The 20,782-nt window shown below is 38.5% G+C and overlaps 2 protein-coding genes across 6 annotated transcripts; both read right to left on the bottom strand.

The window, feature by feature from the left end:
- Nucleotides 1-114: 114 nt before the first annotated feature.
- On the bottom strand, nt 115-8,634 carry LOC147306970 (eukaryotic translation initiation factor 5A-1-like). 5 transcript variants are annotated; one of them, XM_086274837.1, is made up of 5 exons: nt 8,475-8,634; nt 7,264-7,444; nt 7,029-7,133; nt 3,518-3,649; nt 115-3,129 (listed from the first exon to the last, which is right to left on the bottom strand). In XM_086274837.1, the coding sequence occupies exons 2-5, from the start codon at nt 7,423-7,425 to the stop codon at nt 3,067-3,069; spliced, it is 462 nt and encodes a 153-aa protein (XP_086130963.1). In that variant the 5' UTR covers nt 7,426-7,444; nt 8,475-8,634; the 3' UTR covers nt 115-3,066. The 5 variants fall into 5 exon arrangements, with proteins under 5 accessions (XP_086130963.1, XP_086130967.1, XP_086130962.1 ...); XM_086274841.1 differs by having other exon boundaries at nt 7,264-7,418; nt 8,475-8,613; XM_086274836.1 differs by lacking the exon at nt 8,475-8,634 and adding an exon at nt 8,185-8,346 and having other exon boundaries at nt 7,264-7,418.
- Nucleotides 8,635-9,641: 1,007 nt separating this feature from the next.
- Nucleotides 9,642-20,688, bottom strand: slc2a2 (solute carrier family 2 member 2). Its single transcript, XM_086273868.1, has 12 exons — nt 20,549-20,688; nt 15,850-15,945; nt 14,786-14,982; nt 14,493-14,617; nt 14,164-14,279; nt 13,908-14,070; nt 13,302-13,408; nt 12,900-12,980; nt 12,637-12,741; nt 12,323-12,424; nt 11,699-11,902; nt 9,642-11,578 (listed from the first exon to the last, which is right to left on the bottom strand). The coding sequence occupies exons 1-12, from the start codon at nt 20,561-20,563 to the stop codon at nt 11,387-11,389; spliced, it is 1,503 nt and encodes a 500-aa protein (XP_086129994.1). The 5' UTR covers nt 20,564-20,688; the 3' UTR covers nt 9,642-11,386.
- Between the last annotated feature and the right edge of the window lie 94 nt (nt 20,689-20,782).

The raw sequence follows: 20,782 nt of genomic DNA, 5'->3' as shown, positions 1-20,782 counted from the left end.
ACATCTTCTGTTTGGGCCATGATGGTAGTGTAGCCATCTCTTCATAGGTGCAATGACAATTTAACCCACCAAAAAAATGAAAAGAAAAAAGAAGCAGCACAATACTACGGTGTATTCTAGTTTAACATTTATAGTTTTATTTCTGCAAAAGAATGTTTACTGTGGTTTGTAATGGACAGGTTACATTTTCACCACATTTTTTCAGTTTATTGCTTTTAAAGTAGAGTAAAAATCAGGTTAAGGTTCTGCAGGCTTTAGCTGTGAGCAGATTTGTGTGCTTGAGAAGGCAAGCAGGGGCTTCAAGCTGTCGAGCATGGGCCCTTGTTTGTCAAAGTCTGCCTAATAACTTCATTACACAGGCTCCTCCTGCTTTTTGAGCTTTCATCTGCTAGTTCTTCCACCTCCATGAAGAAGTTACTTCTCACTTTGAAATGTAGCATTAGTCTATTTAGTAAGGTCTTAAGGCAGTAGCCTTTGCTTTTTGCATTCCAGGGTACTGCTGTTACGGTGTTTCAGATCACACACACACACCAAAAAAAAAAAAAAAAAAAAAAAAAAAAGGGGGGGGGGGGGGTGGGGGGTAGTTGGAAGCCACTGTTATAATGCCAAAGCTCCATGAGGAGAGACAAATCCCTTTGGGGTTGTGTCAGGAAGGAAATCTGGCATAAAACTCTGCCAAAGCATCACACAATATGGTTTTGGCTCCTGAAATTATGTTCCCATACAAGTAAAATTAATTTGCAATTGCATTTTGTAAAGCCTTTGAAAACATCTTTTCATTTTCAGACCATCAATCAAAATCAGTTGTAAAGCAAAACATCTCTTTTTTGTAAACAAAACCAAGTAGTATTTGCACCTACAACCAACCACTGAATAACAACAAATCTTAATAGGTAACTAAGTGGAAAGACCCTGCTTTCACTGACTAACTCCTGGATATAATTTTCCCACTTGCCAGCCTGCCTCCTTATGCCAACTTTGAACATCTTGCAAAACTGCACAGTGTCTTGTTGGAGAAATTTTAAGTTGTCCATTCCAGTTTAGCTGTAAGGGAACAAAGGTTTTTAGAAGACCAGGTTGCACACTGAATAGGTACAGTATGAATACAATTATTACAAAACACACAATTTGCTGACAGATGTAATGGAATATTAAGCTTAGATTCAAGTCCAAGCAACAAAAACACAAAACAATAATAAAATAATAACATTACAGAGCAGCTGTTGTTGTGCAAAGGAAAAAGAATATCTTCCAATGTTTATTACAACCTGTGTTCACATAAATGTAAGAAGTCTGGTTGTTGTAGATTTTTAGCAATGACCTAACGTCATAACCATCATGTAAACATTTTCTCTACATGGTGTAAGGGACTGGGGGACTTCGGCTACAGAAAGCTACAGTTTTAAATGCATTTGCTTAACTGAGGTTTGAACAGGGTTTGTACAACAACAAAGATTCATGACTAAAAATGAATAGCTAGTGTTAGAATGTATACACACATGGACACTTGTAACCAAAAACCAAAAGGCAGACTAAAACCTCTAACCAGTCTGATTAATTCATCTACACAAGCTAAACAGGAGGGTTTTTGTACACTCTTGAAACAGTATCCAAATGCTCAGCTCAAAAAACAAAACAAGAAAAAAGAAAAAACTGACTGCAATGCTTTAAATTTAGTTAGCAATGCTAATACTCTCAAAACACTACAGTTTTTATTTTCCATTAGGAGGTAGGGGAGAAAACCAACAATACCAGCATATAAATGCAGGTTCTCCAGCAACATTGATGCAGTGCATGTAAACACATTCTGATTTCCTGCCATTACCTGATGTCTCCGAGGAACAGTTTGTGAATGGAGAAGTAATTAACCTAAGCAATATGTAATAAAACTCCTTGTGAGGCATTTTAGACTAGAAAATAGACCTGCTTACTCAACTACTCTGTAACTACCATTTTCCCACTTTTCTAATTTCTGCTCGTCATGAATGTCACAACAAGAATTGGATAACTCAAAGTATAACTTCCACAGATTTTGCTACATCATACAATATTTTGACAATTTCTGCCAAAAAAAGAAAAAAAAAAAAAAGAAAAATGATATCAGTAGCATTCTGAGAATGCGAAATGTACTTGTCAATAGAGACAAAACTGTTGGAATTAAAATAAAGAGTTTAAGACTAAATAGCACATGTTTTTAAGTGTTTTGTTCTTTTAAAATCAGTTTCTATACATCTGACAGCTTGTAAAGGCCTCAAGTGAAAGGAAAGTTTTATAGCATAGAGGAGAATATGGCCCCACCCAATCACCCCATTATGGCCTGTTCAGCTTCATAACAGCTGAGACTGCAAAAAAAAAAAAAATTAAAAAAAAAAAAAAAAAAAAAAAAAAGGCCCATCTTGAGTCCTGGCTATGAGCTATAGAAATCCTGCCATGAGTAAGTAAAATTCTCATTTACATAAATTCATAGCTGCTAAGGCATGAGTATACTAGTCATGAATGTGCATGCAGATGACTGTGCGTCACTTGTAAAGGCAGGCAGATATAGTCAAGCTACTAATAACGTTAATGCTTTAGGGTCTCTTAACTGTGCAATGATTATAGCTGGAGCAAATATCAGCCAGCTGAATTTGAATTATTTTACGGGAAACATTAAAGAGAATAAATCAGGTACAGCATCTAACCCTGTAAACATAAGCCATGTTTACAGGCATCTGAAAATGTTTAACTTTTTTAAAAATAAAACGTAATTTAAAAGCAAATACACGTAACGAGTACTCAAACAGGAATGTTATGGAGTGCTGAAATATTTGTAGGAAATACTGGAATAATATCAGCACCCACTGCAAAGTTATGCTGTGATGGCAAGGGGAAGATGACTGTTTAGAGAGAATGCCAGTCACGTCTGAGCTTTAGATAGAGAAGAAGCTGACCACGTCCAGTTTCTGGATTTTAGCTGACAGCAGCAAATCTGGTGGCGGTGTGGGGCAAAGGCCAGTAGCTTTGGTGAGGCTCCAAAACCATAATGGAGGATAGGATTGTGAGGTCTCCAGCGTTGTCCTTGACTTATTAGGAAGTCATGGTCTTCGTGCCCACTACATGCTCTTCATCTATAGCTTTTAACACAGAGACCTGAAAATGGAAAGGAATTAAGATCTGGGTCCAGTATTCTCACATCACCTTGATTTTTATGTATATATTTTATGCAAATATGTTTGATCCAGTATGGCATGATGACTTCTCAAATTGATAGGCCAGGACATTTCTACCACTAAAACATGTTAAAGTACACTAGTACACTTTAAAATAGCACATAAGAATACAAGTGTTCTAGACTAACGTAAGGAATTTTTCTTAATTATTACATTATTAAAATGGACACTAAGTAAATATAGTGAAGACAGCAGAGTTCATTTATGACTAAATGAAATGCAATATATCAGAAAATATCCAAATAAATTTGCTTCTAAAATTTATTTGGATTTTAGAACTTTTTTTTTTTCAGGACACAGGAACTCACCATAAACTGGTCCCCGTTAGTGAACCTCCTCTCAATCTCTTTTCCCAGGTCATTATCTGGCAATTTAAGGTCCTCTCTGGTTTCTCCGTTGTCATCCATCAGAGCCAAGAAACCATCAGCCACATCAATTACCTAAATTTGCCATTGTAAACAGAATGGAAGAGGTTAATAGTTTAGGAAATCATAAGAGTGATTCAAGTACTTTTTCCTATTGCAATTGCTGTAAACATTCATTTTAATGCTTTCTTCATAACACTGTGGTGATTCACACCAACAGAAAGCATTTACTGTGAAGCAGCAATACACAGAACATTGTGGTTTAGATCAATAACAAAGCCCTAAAAACAAGAAAACGTTTATAAAAATAAAATTAAAAGGAGGCAGTATATATTGTAACTTGACTTTAGGTTAAGACTGGCAATATGACCTCAAATCAAAAATCACAAATTAATTGAACATTTTACCCTCATTCTAATTCATGAATGATTATTTTATATGTAAATATGTTGAACTACTAAAGCTGGGAGAATTTTTTACACTATTATAACTGTGCCTCTAAGTGTTGTAGCTGTATATTGCAGTGGTTTCACCTAAAATATTAAAAGAATGTCTTTTGTCACTATACACATGAGATTCTCCTACCCAGTGCAGACATGTGGGAAAAGAAGAAGGGGGGGGGGGGGCACTATATACATATGAACAGTCCTAATTCAAAAAAATATCCATTATACAAATATACAAATTAGGGCTGTGCAATATGTCCCAAAATCTCATATCCCGATATAAGACATTTCTCATCCCGATAGCGACATACCACAAAATAGTGCATTTTCTGTAAATTCTGCGAATCTCGGGGAATTCTATTTGTGTGAAGTGTTTTCAGTTGGCCATCGTGTACCTGGAGTCGAGTGTTTTGACTGATCCATGAAACTGCTGCGGGGAAAAGCCTTTTCTCAAGTTTGAGTCTAAGGTTTATTTTGAGCACCTAATGACTCTTTTTTTTTTTTTTTGCTTCTCATCTGTAAACTCTCCACACTCTTACACATGAGTCTTGCGTAGCTAGTAGAAGTGGTTTGTCGTGTTTGAGTCTGTGGTGGGGACTGGTTTGCGGCATAATTTGCATAGTACAGTTTTCTGGTTCGTGTCAGACTTTTCATAACCAAACTATATCCATGCTACAGAGGTAGCCCCTCGTTTAGGAATAAGATCCGTGATTTGTTTTGACTGGTTTTTCTGTTTGGACCTACCTGGTTCTTCCTCATCTCCACTGGCTATGTTGGTATTCTCTGTGGTGACCATCCAAACAAGGAAAAGATCTTGCCGTAAACATTGTACTTTGCAACATCACGAAACTAACGACAGCGTATAATATGAAACGATAGACATTTTAATTTCAACATCTGATATATTTCGTCATATCGCACAGCCCTAATACAAATATTGGGAAAAAATAACACTTCATTTCTAATTTTTATGCATTTACCGTGTGGGTTATATATTGCACAGTGGTATTCTGGGCTAGAGGAAAAACCCTATTATTTTATACATACTACAACCAGAAGGAACTAGTACCTGATGCCAATTACATGGAATTTACGAGATTATTAAGTTAGTGACACCAAATTAAGGTAGAGCTGGGCGATAGAACGATAACGATATGTATTGCGAAATAACTTTTTCTCGATAGAAAAATTAAACTATTGCGATAGGCCTCGCCGCTCTTGTCCTCTTAAAAAAAAAAAAAAAAAAAAAAACAGCCAATCCAAATTAAGTAGCGCAGAACCGAACCAATCACAGCCTCAGCATCACGTCGCGTGACTTGTTACGTATAGCACAAGTGCCAAGCCGCACATGTGTATTTGTTTGGGAAGCAGCCAGCCGCTTTGCCGCCCGGGTAATGGAGGAAATGAGTGTGCCGACTAGAGAAAAATCAACCGAGAGCGTGACCGAAGGTTACTGAAGAGAACACAGATGATGGTTCCAATGCCGGAGAGATTGTCGAACGGAAGAGCCATAGAAGTTCCGTAGTGTGAAGGTATTTCGGCCATTTCAAGTCTGAGAAAAAAAAACAGTAGCGCGCACTGTAAATTGTGCCGAAAGCAAGTCTGGAAATACAATAAACCGGTGCATGCTCAATCTCTGACTGGAAGCGCTAATTCGTCATTCGGCTTTTGTCAGACTAAAGTAACTGTTAAAACTGTTTGAAAAGCTAAGCTATACAACAAGGAGAGCTTGAGAATTTCCTTTTAGTTCTCAGTTTATTTGATATTGACAAAAGTTAGTCAATTTTGTCTGTTCTTCTGTAAAACAAACTAAGATTTATTTTTAGAATTAATATTTTGTTTCTAAGTGGAATTGACAATTTAGTAGTCTGTTTTGTTTGTTCTATTTTGAAACTTAAACGCTTTAGCGGCTGCCTTTTGTGTAGTTTGCAAGATTTGCCTTTATTTATCTGAAAAAGTCTCATGTTCCTTAAGTACATCTACCCTGTTGAACTTATTATGGGAAATAAATATTTAAATCAAAACAAGCTGCTGATTATTTCACATTTTACTTGTGAGCAACGGCACATTTAAATCTTACAAATATAGTTATTTGGCTTATATCGTGATAGATATCGTTATCGCCTGAAATGAAAAAACATATCGTGATATGAAAAAAATCTTATATCGCCCAGCTCTAATTTAAGGTAACAGTAGTATAATTTTTACATCTGTGTATCATTTGATGTTGCTACAAGATCCAGATGATGCAATTCCCAAACAGTGCAAGATGGCTGATTACTCACTTTGAACTCAGTATAGATCAAGCCCCCGTCTTAGGTTTTGGGTCTATTGTTTAACATCCCCAGTATCTGCTGCATTTGCAGTTACAGCAATTATCATTTCTCATTCAAATTTAAACTTAGCAGTCTAGCAATGTGCTCTGTCATTCTTTGTTGTGCATGTGCCTATCAGGGACAGTGTCATGTACAGTCTTTAATTCTAAACCATTACCAAAAAAAAAAAAGTGCACACTACGTGGAAAAGCACCTAGACAACCGCAGACACCAAAGAAGTTGTGAAGTGTATGGTCTGGGTGGCACATCTATACAAAGCCTGAAATCTGTCACGTGGGCCTCTATACATCCATAGGTAGAACGTAACATAATAAACCACCACCAGGAAAATGCAAATTATAAGACTCATTTGCTACATAGAAGATTTCATTATACGAAGAAAAAGATGCATTTTCTGAAAACTACGGCCTCTAAATAGCCCAACAGTTAGAGAAGACTGCTTATTGGTCAATCCAAAACCTGACCGACCAGTCTGATGCCTGTATATATTTTTTTAAACATACTGAAGCAACACTTCAGCTCTGATAAATGAGACACACCCCTTCAGCAGTCAAACCATTCATTCCTTTCACGCTTTAAACAAATTTCCAAACAGTTACTACCCTTTAGTACTAAATTGTTTAACCTGCACAGCAAGCAATATTGCAAGATATGTCCAAAAGAAACATTCACCTGATAGTCTTTCCTTGTTATATTTGGAACATCCATGTTGTGGGTAGATGGGCAGATATCTTCATACTTTTTCTGTGTAAAGATGTCAAGTCCAGTAAGGTGAACCTGGGAACAATGAACTGATTAGAGCTTACCTTGTGCCAAAGAAGCATTCTGTATTACTTGTACAACTGTCTATACTTTAGAATTCAGCGCTTAAGGAACTTTAGCCTGATGGGTCTCAAAGTGGTTTTACCTTTGCATGTCCATGCTTGCCAGTCTTGGAGGTAGACATGTCAACTATCTTACAGGGACGTCCTTTCAGCATGACATAGCCATTCTTCCTCAGTGCAGAGCACTGCATTGGGTATGTTGTAGAGGCCCCAGCATCAGCAGTGGAGAAATCATCATCTGCCATAGTGGATCCACAGGTTGTACTGTATCACCAGGATACATTTTTTTAAATTAAAAAAATATATACAATAAAAAATAACAATGATAATAAGATGATGATTTAACAAAGAATTTGGTTAATATGATTTGTATAGTGTCAAAAACCAATGGCCCATTGCAAGTTTACAAGAGGAATTATATAAGTGACATTAAAAAGTGAGTAATCAGCACAGATTTCCAGATTATAAACATGACAACTTAGCTCAATCTATCACAATTCAATACTTGATCTAATGTCAGCCATCCCTTTCGAATTACTTTGAGTTTGTTTACTTTGCATTTGTTTTAAAATAATTATTGCATTATTCTAAAAGTTCAATAAAGCTATAATTTTAACATGCATTCCTCAAACTAGTGTAAACATTTCTAGGCGTTGCACCCATACACGGTATCCAAGCTGCCTGGTATCCAAGCTGCCTGCTATCCACCCGAAAAGCTAACGGCTAACGTCATACGTGAATGTGCTAAATCTATTTGGACACCAAGCTGTTGGGTTCCCAAATGTTCCCATAAACACTACTAAGTGGAAAAAAATAATACTCCAACACGGTAACTTGTCAGCCACCCTTTTCGTTCACTGGGTCAAAACAAAAGGTCGCGTTTTTCTCACACTGGCTAGGCTGCTAAGGTTAGACAAGCCCCATTAACGACCTAGCAGGTTACGTGGCAGCTGGGCCAGATGATCATCCGCCACTACAGCTTTAAAACAGTACGCTAACCGCACCTTCATCCTGTCCCTTTTCTGTCATAGTTAGCCACGTTAGCTCGCTAACCCAACCTACATCCACTGACACTGGATAACGATACTGCTGCTAATGTTAGCTTGACAACAGTGCTAAATAAAAACCTCAACGAGCGCCCACTAATTCCAAGTTACCGACAAACTGTCGAGATAACGAATGCATCACAGTGTTAGAGATGAGGTGAGTTTTCATTACACCGCAAACAAGCGCTGCACATAACGTCAGCGCTACTGTCAAAAATATTAAACTTGAGCCTGAACATTTAGCTTACCTTATATCTTAAAGAGAAAAGGGAGAGTCACTTCGCATGCGTGGAGCTTTTGTACCGCATGAGAAGCGGAGAGGGCAGGTACGGGCTCCGGTGGCATGTGTGACGTGTTAGTAGGAGGAGGGTGGGGGCGCTCATATAAACGTTGCAACGTTATGCGCTGGAGCGCAGTGGCTTCCTGGAGGTAACTTCCGCCCTGCCTTGCACACCTGTACAGACCTATCCAAAAAAGCCTTTTTTTTTTTAAAGTCCCCCTGCATCAACAGTAGGCTATATGAAAACTAGTGAAGTGTTTTAAAGCATTTATGAGCTCATTTAATTCGAATCTTCAAATCAAATCATGTAAAACAGGGACCCCTACATAATAAGTACACCCAGGTCCACATTTTTGGGCAAAGCACAGTTTTTTGTAGTTTTGATTCTGTACACCATCAGAATGGTTTTTAAATCAAACAGTCAAGACATGATGTGCTTGAAGTTCAGACCTTCAGGTTTAATTCACTGGGTTTAATGAAAATAGTGCATTACTGTTTAGAAATTACAGCTATTTTTATGCATGGTCCACTAGAGGCTCAAAATTAATTTGATAAACTTTTTTAAAATAAATATTTTTAAATATACTTTGCATGCAGTGTATGAAGTCTAGAGGGCATGGACATCACTAAATGTTGCATTTCCTCCTTTGAAATGCTCTGATAGGCCTTTATTGCAGCCACCTTACTGCTTGTTTATGGGTATCTCTGTCTTTAATTTTCTTTTCCCTAATTGAAAAGCATACTCTACTGGAGAGATTAGGAAAAGAGATTGATAAGAGATTGCTTTTTCAGAGCTGTTCAGGCTTTTTGAGATGTTTTCTGTCTAATCTGGCCTTCTTGTTTTGTGTTTTGTACACCCTCTGTATTTCTGTTCATGAAGACATCTCTTGAATGTAGACCTTGACAATTATATACCTCCTTGAGAGTGTTCTTGACATGGTTAGATGTTGTGAAGTTGTTTTTTTTTATTCCAAAGATAGAATTTATGATGATCCATGTTATTTGACCCCTTTTCGGGTCTTTTGGTGTTGCTGAGCTAATCAGTGCAGGCAGATAAATTCAGTCCAGGGTTTCCATGATGTCTTCATTTGCCGTTTGTCCATCAGTGAAATGTAATAAAACAGCGAAATGAAAATTGTGATTTAAAATACTTCTTTTATTTTTTCTTGTACAAAGAAAATCAGACAATATATTTTCTTAAAAGCATAACATATATGGCCTGTTAACTTGTAATGTGAACATTAAAATTTATATATATTTCTCTAGGGCAAAGGTTGTTATTGTTGTGGTTAAAGATAAACATAGATAGAGAAAGCACCATCCTGTGTTTCCATGTGTGCATTAACCCATGATGATTTTAATTTACAACACAACAGTGGTGCTTATACAGTGAAGTGATGACACTGACAACTGCAAATTGGTCTTGAATTATTCCCTGGGTGTTGCTGGGGGCTGCGTAAAACAGATTGTGTTTCAGGGTAAGCAGATGTGTCTGAAAGCAAAGTAAATTTCTTCTATTATCAGTTAAACACCCATCTCCAACCATCTGTTCTCTGAACTCCTTGACTCTTTGCATGGAATTTCCAAAGTGAATGGTCTTTTTTGTGTGTTGCTACATACTGTAAACACACAAAGTTCCTCCATTTTTCCGTTTTTCTTTTTTTTTTTTTTTTTTACAGGTGCACTTTGTAAGATGATGCAGAAATTAATAATAATAATTATAATATAAATCTTTATCAGTCTTTAAAATCACATCTAATACGTCACTTCAATCTAAACTGAGTATAAATAAATGTTCTTTCAAATTCACGTAATTTAACATCACAACAGGGACTACACCATGATTAGCTTTCAAAGCACTGATCAGTTTTACAAAGTAAACAAAGGCTTGCACTCACTATTAATATAATCACTGGGTAACTTCATTTGTGTAAGACACATACATGGATATACATACATTATTCTGCAGATTAAAGGTGACATGCTCCTGTAAGTCAATAATATCCGGTGGTGGCAGCTAAACATTCATACAGCATAGTCATACACTTTAATAGTTTGTTGTCTCTTGTGTTTCAAGTTTTAACTTCAGTGCTGTTTCATTAGCTCATTCATTAAGTTTTAAGTTTTTTCATGCTTTAATGCCAATAGCCAGCACTATTTTTTATAACCACTTGGGGGCAGAAGATTAAAGCTGATAAGCTGAGTATTTTACACACTAGCACAAAGAGCAAAATTAGTATTAATTTGAAACCCAGGATGAATTCAAATCCAATATTCATTCTCCTTTTTGCTCTATTTTTTGCTCTCCCCTTGTTCATATGCCGACATCTAGCTCTTTAGCTCCTAAATATGTCAGTATTCATAAGCCAGTCTCTATTCAGTTTTGGTCTTGAGTAGGTAGTTTACATTTAGTTTATATACTTAAAAATAATAATGTGCAGTGGCTGTAAATATCACTATGAGGATGATAAAAGAGAACCAAAACAGTAGTAAGTATCCTGGAAACTAACGATGCTACACATATAAACTAAGTTTCGTAGAGCTGAGGTGAACTGCAGAGTTGGGTTGTAATTTTCTGTAGTCAGTCATGTCATGTTATTTGTTGTCAGTGTAAAATGATTGTAGCTTCTTTGAAAGTTTCCCTCATATTTTGATAAAATGTAAACCTTTCTCCATGCATAACGGAAACATGACACTTTCCAACATTTCAGCGTTGGTTTTTGTGTAGTTCACAAGCCTTAAAAAATTTCTCTTTAACAAATCAGGTGGTCGTTATAACGCTAAATTGATAAGTGTGTGATAAACGAGCATCTAGGAAATAATATCGAATATACACTTGTATATCATAGAATAAGACTTCAAAAGCAAACAGCTTTTGTTTTAGGCATTTGTGGATGATTTAAGCTCTTGCAGTTCACTATTATCTGTAGGGATCCAACGTCCCTTGTGGAAGATAGCAGCAATCTCTTCAAAGGATTTGCCCTTGGTTTCCGGCACCCGAAAATAAATAAATAGTACGAAGCCAAGAAGCAGCACGGCAAACAGGATGAACACGTAAGAACCCAACCAATCCTGATGAGAAATATTAAAAACACAAATCAGGAATTATTAGTGAAGCTGAGATATGTCAACCTATTTGGGTTCACGAGAAGCACAAGTTTACATTGCCTATGTGTGTCTTTTCCCCCTCACCTGTATATACTGAAAGGTCATGGCTATGATGAAGTTGCAGGTCCAGTTACAGCAGCCAGCTAGAGCAATAGCAGCAGGTCGAGGTCCCTGGCTGAACAGTTCAGCCACTATGAACCACGGAATGGGACCAGGCCCAATCTCAAAGAAACTTACAAAGAGGAAGATAGCTGACATGCTGACGTAGCTCATCCACGAATATTCATTCTGGAGGAAAGAGCACATCAATCAAGAAAAACATTTTTATTCAAATTTATGGACATTAAAAAGGAAAAAATGCGCTTTGAGCACTTTTTGTTACTTTCTGTTCATATGCGTGTCTCACTGAGTATGCACAAGAAATGTAGGAGCTCTCTCTGCAGAACCCAACCTTCCAGCTATTTTTTCTGGCTTTATTCCCGACTCAAAATGACATCTGAACTTAACACATAATAATATTCTATAATTATCTTTAAATGTAATTATGCAATTGCCTGTTTTATACAGTCTTTTTGTTTGCTTTACTTTTAAAATACAGACTGATAAACAAGTTGATCAAGATATCAACAGTGATGTAACTTTTCTGCACTACATAATATGATCAAAGCATTGCAAAAAGACTGAAGGTGTGAATCTGAAGTGACAAACCTGCAATTTGAGGCCCACTGTCATGGCAACAGCACAGCAACACATTCCCCCAAGACCAACCAGAGTTAGGGTGCGTCTGCCAGCCCTGTCCACCAGTGCCACCTGGAACACATATATACATATAAATGTGTGTGTGTGTGTGTGTGTGTGTGTGTGTGTGTGTGTGTGTGTGTGTGTGTGTGTGTGTGTGTGTGTGTGTGTTTACATGTATGTAACAGTGTGTAGATTGAAGAAACAATACTATGCCAGTACATGGTTCCTGTTTTACATTTTTTGCAAGTTTATGTGTGTTTTGTATTCATATTGCTACTCACAGACACCATAGTGAAGATCATGTTGATGACCCCGACTCCTATAGTGGCATAAACTGGATGACTGACACCAGCTCGAGAGAAGATAGCCGTAGAGTAGTAAAAGATCTTAAAGAGAAAACAAGCAAAGGTTTTCTTGACACTCTGAGTGGTTGCATACTTACGGTGTGTTCACACCGAACGCGATGGACGCGAATAGAGCGTCAAAAGTCACAGGTCTGTAGTCAGTTAACTCAGACAGAGTTAAAACTGCTTTTTCCACTCACAGCATTGATGCCAGACAACTGCTGGGAGAGGTGCATCATGAGGGCAACAACCAGCTGTTTTCTGTATACAGAAGAGCAGATCTGGGAGAGAACAGACAAAAGTGAAATATTGTTTTAAAAAAAAAACAACTTTTTTTTTTTTGATAAATTTGTGTGAATGGTGTTTTTTTTTCTCCCTATCTTTGGGGAATTCAGTGGAAATACCAGAATGCTGTATTATACACTCAGAAATATTCTGGTTGCAATATTATTTCTAGTGGCTCAGGCTATTTGAAATACAAAAATAACTGTTTTAAAGCCATAAAACCTGAACTTTTCTTTTGAGGTGCTGCTGAAATATTGACATTTTGTGAAAATGAATGGTAAACGGTGTATAAACAATAAAACTGCACAGACACCTACCAAAGAAAAGATAGAGACTCTGGCCTCTTTGTTTGCCTCTTCTTTTTCCCTTCTCATCTCTTCCAGATCCATAGTTGGATCATACGGCCCCTTTAGACGACACAGACCTGAAACAAATCATAAAATTTTCCAATTCCTTACTTAAATAACTGTTGTAGGACTATAATTTAAAATGTCCTGTACAGTTAAAAACATGCTTTTAAAAATGGCTTTAATATGGGAGGCAAAATGCTGGCGTTAATTGTTTGAGTGTTCCTGGAGAGCAGAAAAGCACTATAAAAGAATCAGTAAATGTGCCAAAAAGTATTGCCAGAGAAAAGTAAAAGCTATTTAGGAATCTTGGAAATTCAGTTATTCGCCATATTGCCAGGAGTTGCCAGTTGGAGACCTATCAAGGTCTCCAAAAATAATAAAAACACTTCCCCGGTGTCCTGTTTTTTGGTCTTTTTGTTTTTGTTATCCTCTATTTTTACTCTTTGTTCTAAGCTAAACAAACCAGCTGCCAACAGTGTGTCTAATACCTCTCATGTGCAATAATTTACCCAAGCGTACTGCCAAAATATACATTTGAAAGTTCCACGATGAGGAGTAAGTTTCTGTACTTACTTTGTCGAGCCTCTTGCTCCTTGCCCAATAGGATGTAAAGGTATCGTGGACTCTCAGGACAAAGAGGCAGCAGAAGGGATTGTAATATTGCTGGAGCTCCAGACAGACCAAGCAACAGGGGCCACATTTTATCATTACCAAGCACAAAATCCAAACCTATTACCTGCATCAACATATACATTTCAGATTATATCCTCCATGTGCTCTTGAGCAAAGATGATGTGCATGTACATGTGCGTGGATGACTGTAGCTCACCTGGCTGATTAGAATGCCAATGACAACAGCGAGCTGGTGTAATGCTCCCAGAGCCCCTCTGTAAGCTTTTGGTGCAATCTCCCCAATGTACATAGGGACTAGCCCAGATGCCAGACCTTAAATATGCATTATAAGTGAAACCATTTAAATTAATACATTTGCAGTTACAGATACGACAGTATAACAAGACTGTTGTTTAATGTCCATGTGCAATTTAGGAACTCTTGTTCATTTAGAAATCCCAGCGCAGTGTTTCCATAAAACCCTTAAACACTGTGATTTCATTATGTGAGTGTTGATTGAAGACTGTAAGATGTTCGTTAATGTACCACAATAGAAACCCATAACAGCGCGGCCTGAGATGACCATGATGTGTGGCTTCCACATCTTACAAAGACCCATCAGCAGTCCAGCTGCTACAGCCAGAACATTGACCATTAACATCCCTTTTACCCTGCAAAACAAGAGAAAGTAAACTGACAGTTTAATACAAAAAATGTTCCTCCCTAAACTTGCTACATCACTCCTGTCGTTAGTCTAATCATTTTCCATACTCTAGCTTTTAGTTTTTTAACCAAATTTGTTTCACTTGTGCCATTTTAATTCATTTTTCTTTTCTTACCTCCCTTTCAGATCACCCACAAATCCAACCAAGAAGGAGGATACCATGCCACCGATGGAGAAGATTGCCACTGACAATGACCAATACATGATCACAGAAGGGTGGTGACCTGGGTCTTCTTCTGTGATGTTTTCTGATGAACCAGCAGCCCTTTCTGTCCACACACCCAGGGACTGGCCATAACTCTTTTCAATGATCTACAATACAGACACAGACATGTTATGAAACAGTACGAGGAAGGCTGCAAACATAGAGATAGACTTGACTCAAAATTTGCTTGCACAAATAAATACAAATATGTTGCATCCAAACGTGAAGTCCTATAGGGAGAAAATCCACCATGAACATCCCTCAGTATACACAGTTTATACAAATGTATAGACAGATTTTGTTTTTTCACCACATTTCATAACAGTGTACAAAGAAGTTTCATCAAAGCACAGACAGTACATTAGTTAATTTTTTCTTCATTCATTTAATCATTTTCTTAACTTTTTGATGTTCATTACAAAGTTGCAATATTGATGATATACTGATAAATATAAAAGTTTTTAAATTTCAAATCTTCTGTAGTGAGGTGGTAGTGGAACCTGGCAGATTCTGGTTCACTATTCGGTGATGTTTTACCTGCTAAAACTATTCAGTTAGATTTAGGAAAAGATTATTGTTCGGTTTCAAATACGCCCACTCAAGCACTAACACTACACTGAAAGTTAAATGTACTGAGCGTGTAGAGGATCTTCCCAAGTGTGTATATGTGTGCTATAGTAATCAGAAGGTCATTTTTATCATCTCTTACAGTCCATGACTAAATTGGACAGAATGTAAACTTGCAACAATGGACAATAAGATTATTTTCAAACTTCACTGTCATTTCATTATTTAAAAATCCTATATCAGTCAATCTCTACTTCCCAGTCATCCAGTCTAGTGCTAAATATAAACCTTACCTTACCTAACAATGTAATCAAAAAGCACCAAATTGCTACAGAATTTTACATCCCTCTTGTTCACCCTGGCTGGCAGGGACAATTGGGTAGCTTAGTAAGGGTGAAGTAGTCTACCTTTTGGGGTGCGTTGATGACTCCAAGACTGTATCCAAACTGTAGGGATCCCAGAGTGGCTGTGAACACAGCCAGAGCTAGAGTGCCTGTTAGCTGCTGCAGAAGTGAACAGTAATGATGAGTCCACAGAAATTAATAGACGAACAAACACAAGCTGCTTTATTTATAATAAACTCAGTGTTATTTCACAGTAGAAATAAAAATACAGTGCTGTGCGAAGGTCTGGAGCCACCTCTCAGTTCTTTATACAACACTATGGCTAACCCAATAACAGCCAGTTATTGAAACATGCAAATATACATGGAAATACAATCTATAAAGCAAAAATAAAGTTTATACAACTCCAATAAACTTGAAAGTGAATATTTGGTATGACCACCCTTATATAACCCATGTCATAAGCTGTGGTGGACCTCCCCGGAAATGTAATTACATGTCACACTGACAACTACTGTGATTAGCCTATTACGTAGCATCTCAACAGGAGTAACTATCAAGATATAAATTCCCTGATGTCAGGAAATTGCTGAAGGAGATTGTAGAAACTACTGGAATGGATTCAAGAAGAAGGGGGTGGGGGACAAGTGGGGACCCAGGAGGGAAAATGCCCCACCCTTTTATATATTTTTTTATTGTGGCTGGCACCAAGACACAACCACAGGTCAATTAATATACAGATAAGCATGAATGCCAGTGAGAGCACTGGCCACTTACATTGGTTACATAGCAGTCTTTACAGAGATTCACTGCAATCTCAGTCAGCCAAAATATATAATCTCTCCAGCATGTCCTGAGCTTGTAGGTCATACCCAAAAAAGAGGCATTTGGGAGGCATCCTGGTCTGATGCCAATGCCACCTCAGCAGCCGCCTTTCAGTGAAGAGGAATAGCAACTCTACTCTGAGCCTCTCCCACATGACCAAGCTCGACACCCTATGGCTAAGGCTAAGCAAAGACACCCTTCAGAGAAGAGAAAACTCATTCCTGCTGCTTGTATCCACAATTTTATTTTGTTGGTCACTGGCCACAGCTCATGGCCACAGGTGGGAGTAGGACCCTAGATCAACCTATAAAGCTTGAGATTTGCTTTTAAGCTCAGCTCCTTTAACTCAGCTCTCTGTCGAACTCCTGCTCCATTCTCCCCTCACTTGTGAACAAGACTCAGAGATCTTTAAACTACTCAATTTGGGGCAGGAACTCATCTCTGACCCAAAGTGGGCAGTCTACCATTAACCGAGAGCCATGGCTTTGCACTTGGAGGTGCTAATTCCCATTTCCTGCCAGTCACTTCACATTCAGCTCCAAACTGCTCTAACACAAGCTGGATGTAACTTCCTGAATGTTCAAGTTCAAGTTCAATTCAGATTGATGTATATAGCACCACAACACAACAGCAGGCACTTCAAGGCCCTTTGCATTGTAAGGTAAAGAGTGTACAGTAGCAGAGAAAATCTCAAAAACAAATGACCTCCTGTGAAAAAGATGGCAACAGTGGGAATGGAAAATTCAAATTTAAAAGGAAGAAAACTCTGGCAGAACCAGGCTTAGGAAGGGGCAGTCATCTGCCATGACTGGCCAAGGGTGAGGGGAGGAAGACAGCACAAAAGACACATTGTGAAAGAGACCCAGAGAATAATAATTACTAATCTCAGACAGAGTGGTGTTTGAACACCCAGTGATTAAAAAAGGGGAGCGAATGAGAAACATTCAGGCCCCAGCAGCTCAGGCTTTTTGCAGCATAACTAAGGGAGTATTCATGGTCACCTAATCTATATCTTTTATCAAAAAAGAAAATTTTATGCCTAATCTTACAAGTAAATATCTGTCTCCCATAAACAAACTGGGAGCTGGTTCCAAAGAAGAGGGCCCCAAAAACCTGCATCCCATATGACTTTGAAATATCCTTTTAATATTCTCATTATATACTACACAAAACAGTAAGAGAACCAACTAATCTGGAAAAAGCAGAGCTAATATCCAGAGTCCATGAAATCTGACCCCCTCTACGGGAACAGAAGCAACTAAAAACAACAGAATAGAATAGAATTAGAATAGAATTCAACTTTATTGTCATTGCACATGCACAGGTACAGGGCAACGAAATGCAGTTTGCATCCATCCAGAAGTGCTTTAGTGATATAGATATATTACAATATATATTAGCAATAATATAGATATGTGAGTATATTACAGAAATGGGTCTATTATGGTATGTTATAATGTACACGGTATGAAGTATGTTGTGAATATTCTATAACTATAAGTATGTACAGGCTGTAGTGAGTACAAACTATGTACAGGCTATGAACAGGATATAAATATGAAAAACTATACAGAATATGAAATGAAATAAATAACTTTACAGAATCTGGGATATACAGCTATACAGAAATGGGAACTATGCAAGTTGTAAACAGTTGTAGGATTAAAGATTATCGAATGTACAGAATGATTATTTACACAGAGCTATACAGTAGTGCAGTTAAGATAAGTGAGGGTGTAGATAGTTTCTACAGAGGCTATATAAAGTGCTAGTGGTTGTGAGTGGTGGTTCAGTCCATGTTATTATTGTGTTTGAGGGTACAGTTGTCCATTGTGGGTGTGTGTATGTTCAGTCCATGAGTTTAACGTGGGTCAGATGTCAGGAGGCAGAGTTCAGGAGTCTGACAGCTGTGGGGAAGAAGCTGTTCCGGTACCTGGTGGTCTTAGTCCGGAGGCTCCTGTGGCGCCTCCCAGAGGGCAGGAGGGTGAAGAGTCCATGTGATGGGTGACTGGGGTCTTTGATGATTTTCCCAGCCCTTTTCAGACACCGCTTCCTGTAGATGTCTTTTATGGCAGGAAGTGGTGCTCCGGCGATGCGCTGGGCAGTTTTCACGACCCTCTGCAACGCCTTCCGGTCCGAGGCAGAGCAGTTCCCGTACCAGACTGTTATACAGTTGGTCAGGATGCTCTCGATGGTGCAGCGATAGAAGTTCACCAGGATGTCTGAGGACAGGTGGTTCTTCCTCAGAGTCCTCAAGAAGAAGAGGCGCTGGTGAGCCTTCTTGACCAGCTTGGAGCAGTTGGTCGTCCAGGTGAGATCCTCGGAGATGTGGACTCCCAGGAACTTGAAGCTGCTCACACGCTCCACAGCCGTCCCCTTAATGTGGATGGGTGGATGTGGGTCAGCATTCCTCCTGTAGTCCACGATGAGCTCCTTGGTCTTCTCGGTGTTAAGCAGCAGGTTGTTTCTGTCGCACCAATCAGCCAGACGATCCACCTCCTCCCTGTAGGCGGCCTCATCGTTGTCACTGATGAGGCCAATCACCGTGGTGTCATCTGCAAACTTAATGATGGTGTTGGAACCATCAGCAGGTCTGCAGTCGTGGGTGAAGAGGGAGTAGAGGAAAGGGCTCATCACACAGCCTTGTGGTACACCGGTGTTCATTGTGATGGTAGATGAGCAGCGGTTATCCAGCCGGACATGTTGGGGGCGGTTGGTCAGGAAGTCCAGTAACCATTTGCAGATGAGGGAACTGATACCCAGGTCTGTCAGTTTCCTGATGAGTTGTGAGGGGTGGATTGTATTGAATGCTGAACTGAAGTCTATAAACAGCATTCTGGCGTAGGTGTTGTTGTTGTCCAGGTGTGAGAGGACAGAGTGCAGCTGAACACAGTACAGACAGTTATAGCGCAAACATTTGCCTAATGATAAGCTCAGGGCATGCTGGCATGGGACAGGAGGAGTAAACAATTGCTGCTTTCCTACCTTTTGGGGGAGGAAAGGTAACATTTTTTTTTCAAGTACATTTTCCAGCTGAGCGTTAGACAGTCAGATCAACAGGTAGAGCATTATTCGCTCTACCTGCTTAGGCTGTTACTGCTACATTGCTCCATGACACCCAAATGGCTCTCTCTAGTAGGCAGGACATCTCCAAATTTCAGATAACCTCCAGTCTGGGATGAATGCAGCAGTGGAGTCCTTCTTCTTTAAAATGACAGACAGATATTGATACCCTTTGATCCCATTACAATTTATATAATACTGATCATTGATAACTGACTTTATGACCCATTGTACATTAACGGTGCTAGTTTCAATCATTATGCAAATGTACAAGGTTGGGAAACTTGCAGTCAGCTGAGACTGAAGAAGTCACTTGGATGAGTGAAAATGCTACACCCACATGTACAGTGAATAACAAAATAAATAAAAACATGAATACTGTCATGTATTCCTGAAGAAGAAGAATAAAATTGAAGAAGGTCTAGCTCCTGAGGTATCCAGGCAGCAGGAATAAACACCAAACAGCAGAAATATATACAGACAAGAGGAGGACATACAAAAAAAGAGAAAGGCACACAAAAGAGGCAAAATGTAAAGAAATGAGGGGTGGCTCAAAGAGTTACTCCTTTATTCACCATTTCTGTAAATAAATGCTTTCACACAAAAGTAATTAAACAAGTTTAAGGTCTCTTTGAAGCAGACACATAATTTTAATCACGAGAGTGTCTTAAGCAAGGTAATAATGCAAGCAGGACGCCCTGATGATTAAAAGCCAGTGTCCTCTCATTTAACAGTCTCTAAGCTTTAAGCATCTTTACGCCAACGACACCTGCTTTCAAACACTGCTTTCCATGAGCCAGTAAAAGGAGATAGATATGTAGCCATTTATAAAGCGCAAAGAATGTAAAGAATGTACATGTCCAAATACGCTTACCTTTCCCGTCTTCATGCTGGGTCCAAAGTGTCAGGAGTTTAGCAATGATCAAGCAGCATGCCTGATTACACTGTGTCCACTGACTAAAGACAAACACACACATGGCACATGCACATAGATGCACACACATCCCAGGAAGACCTTTTACAAATAAATGAAGCAATAATATTCCTGATTTCAATGCACAAACCTACATACTACTATAGTATATCATATTTATGGCAAGTATAATGA

Source organism: Aulonocara sp. 'chitande type north' Nkhata Bay, linkage group LG19, assembly GCF_057382095.1.
Source record: "Aulonocara sp. 'chitande type north' Nkhata Bay isolate Kocher_YH1m ecotype deep benthic linkage group LG19, A_spYH_male_GT1.1, whole genome shotgun sequence".
Classification (NCBI taxonomy): Eukaryota; Metazoa; Chordata; class Actinopteri; order Cichliformes; family Cichlidae; genus Aulonocara; species Aulonocara sp. 'chitande type north' Nkhata Bay.
Note: the sequence above shows the minus strand (reverse complement) of the source record. Positions and strands in the feature narration are given on the sequence as shown.

Coding starts and splice junctions, on each gene's coding strand:
- slc2a2 (XM_086273868.1), bottom strand. Junction 14,618..14,785: donor GTGGGTGATCTGAAAGGGAG/GTAAGAAAAGAA, acceptor CTTGTTTTGCAG/GGTAAAAGGGATGTTAATGG. Junction 13,409..13,907: donor GGAGCAAGAGGCTCGACAAA/GTAAGTACAGAA, acceptor GATTTGTTTCAG/GTCTGTGTCGTCTAAAGGGG.
- LOC147306970 (XM_086274836.1), bottom strand. CDS start 8,209: ATGACAGAAAAGGGACAGGATGAAG. Junction 7,134..7,263: donor GCAAGCATGGACATGCAAAG/GTAAAACCACTT, acceptor CATTGTTCCCAG/GTTCACCTTACTGGACTTGA. Junction 3,130..3,517: donor CTAACGGGGACCAGTTTATG/GTGAGTTCCTGT, acceptor TTCCATTTTCAG/GTCTCTGTGTTAAAAGCTAT.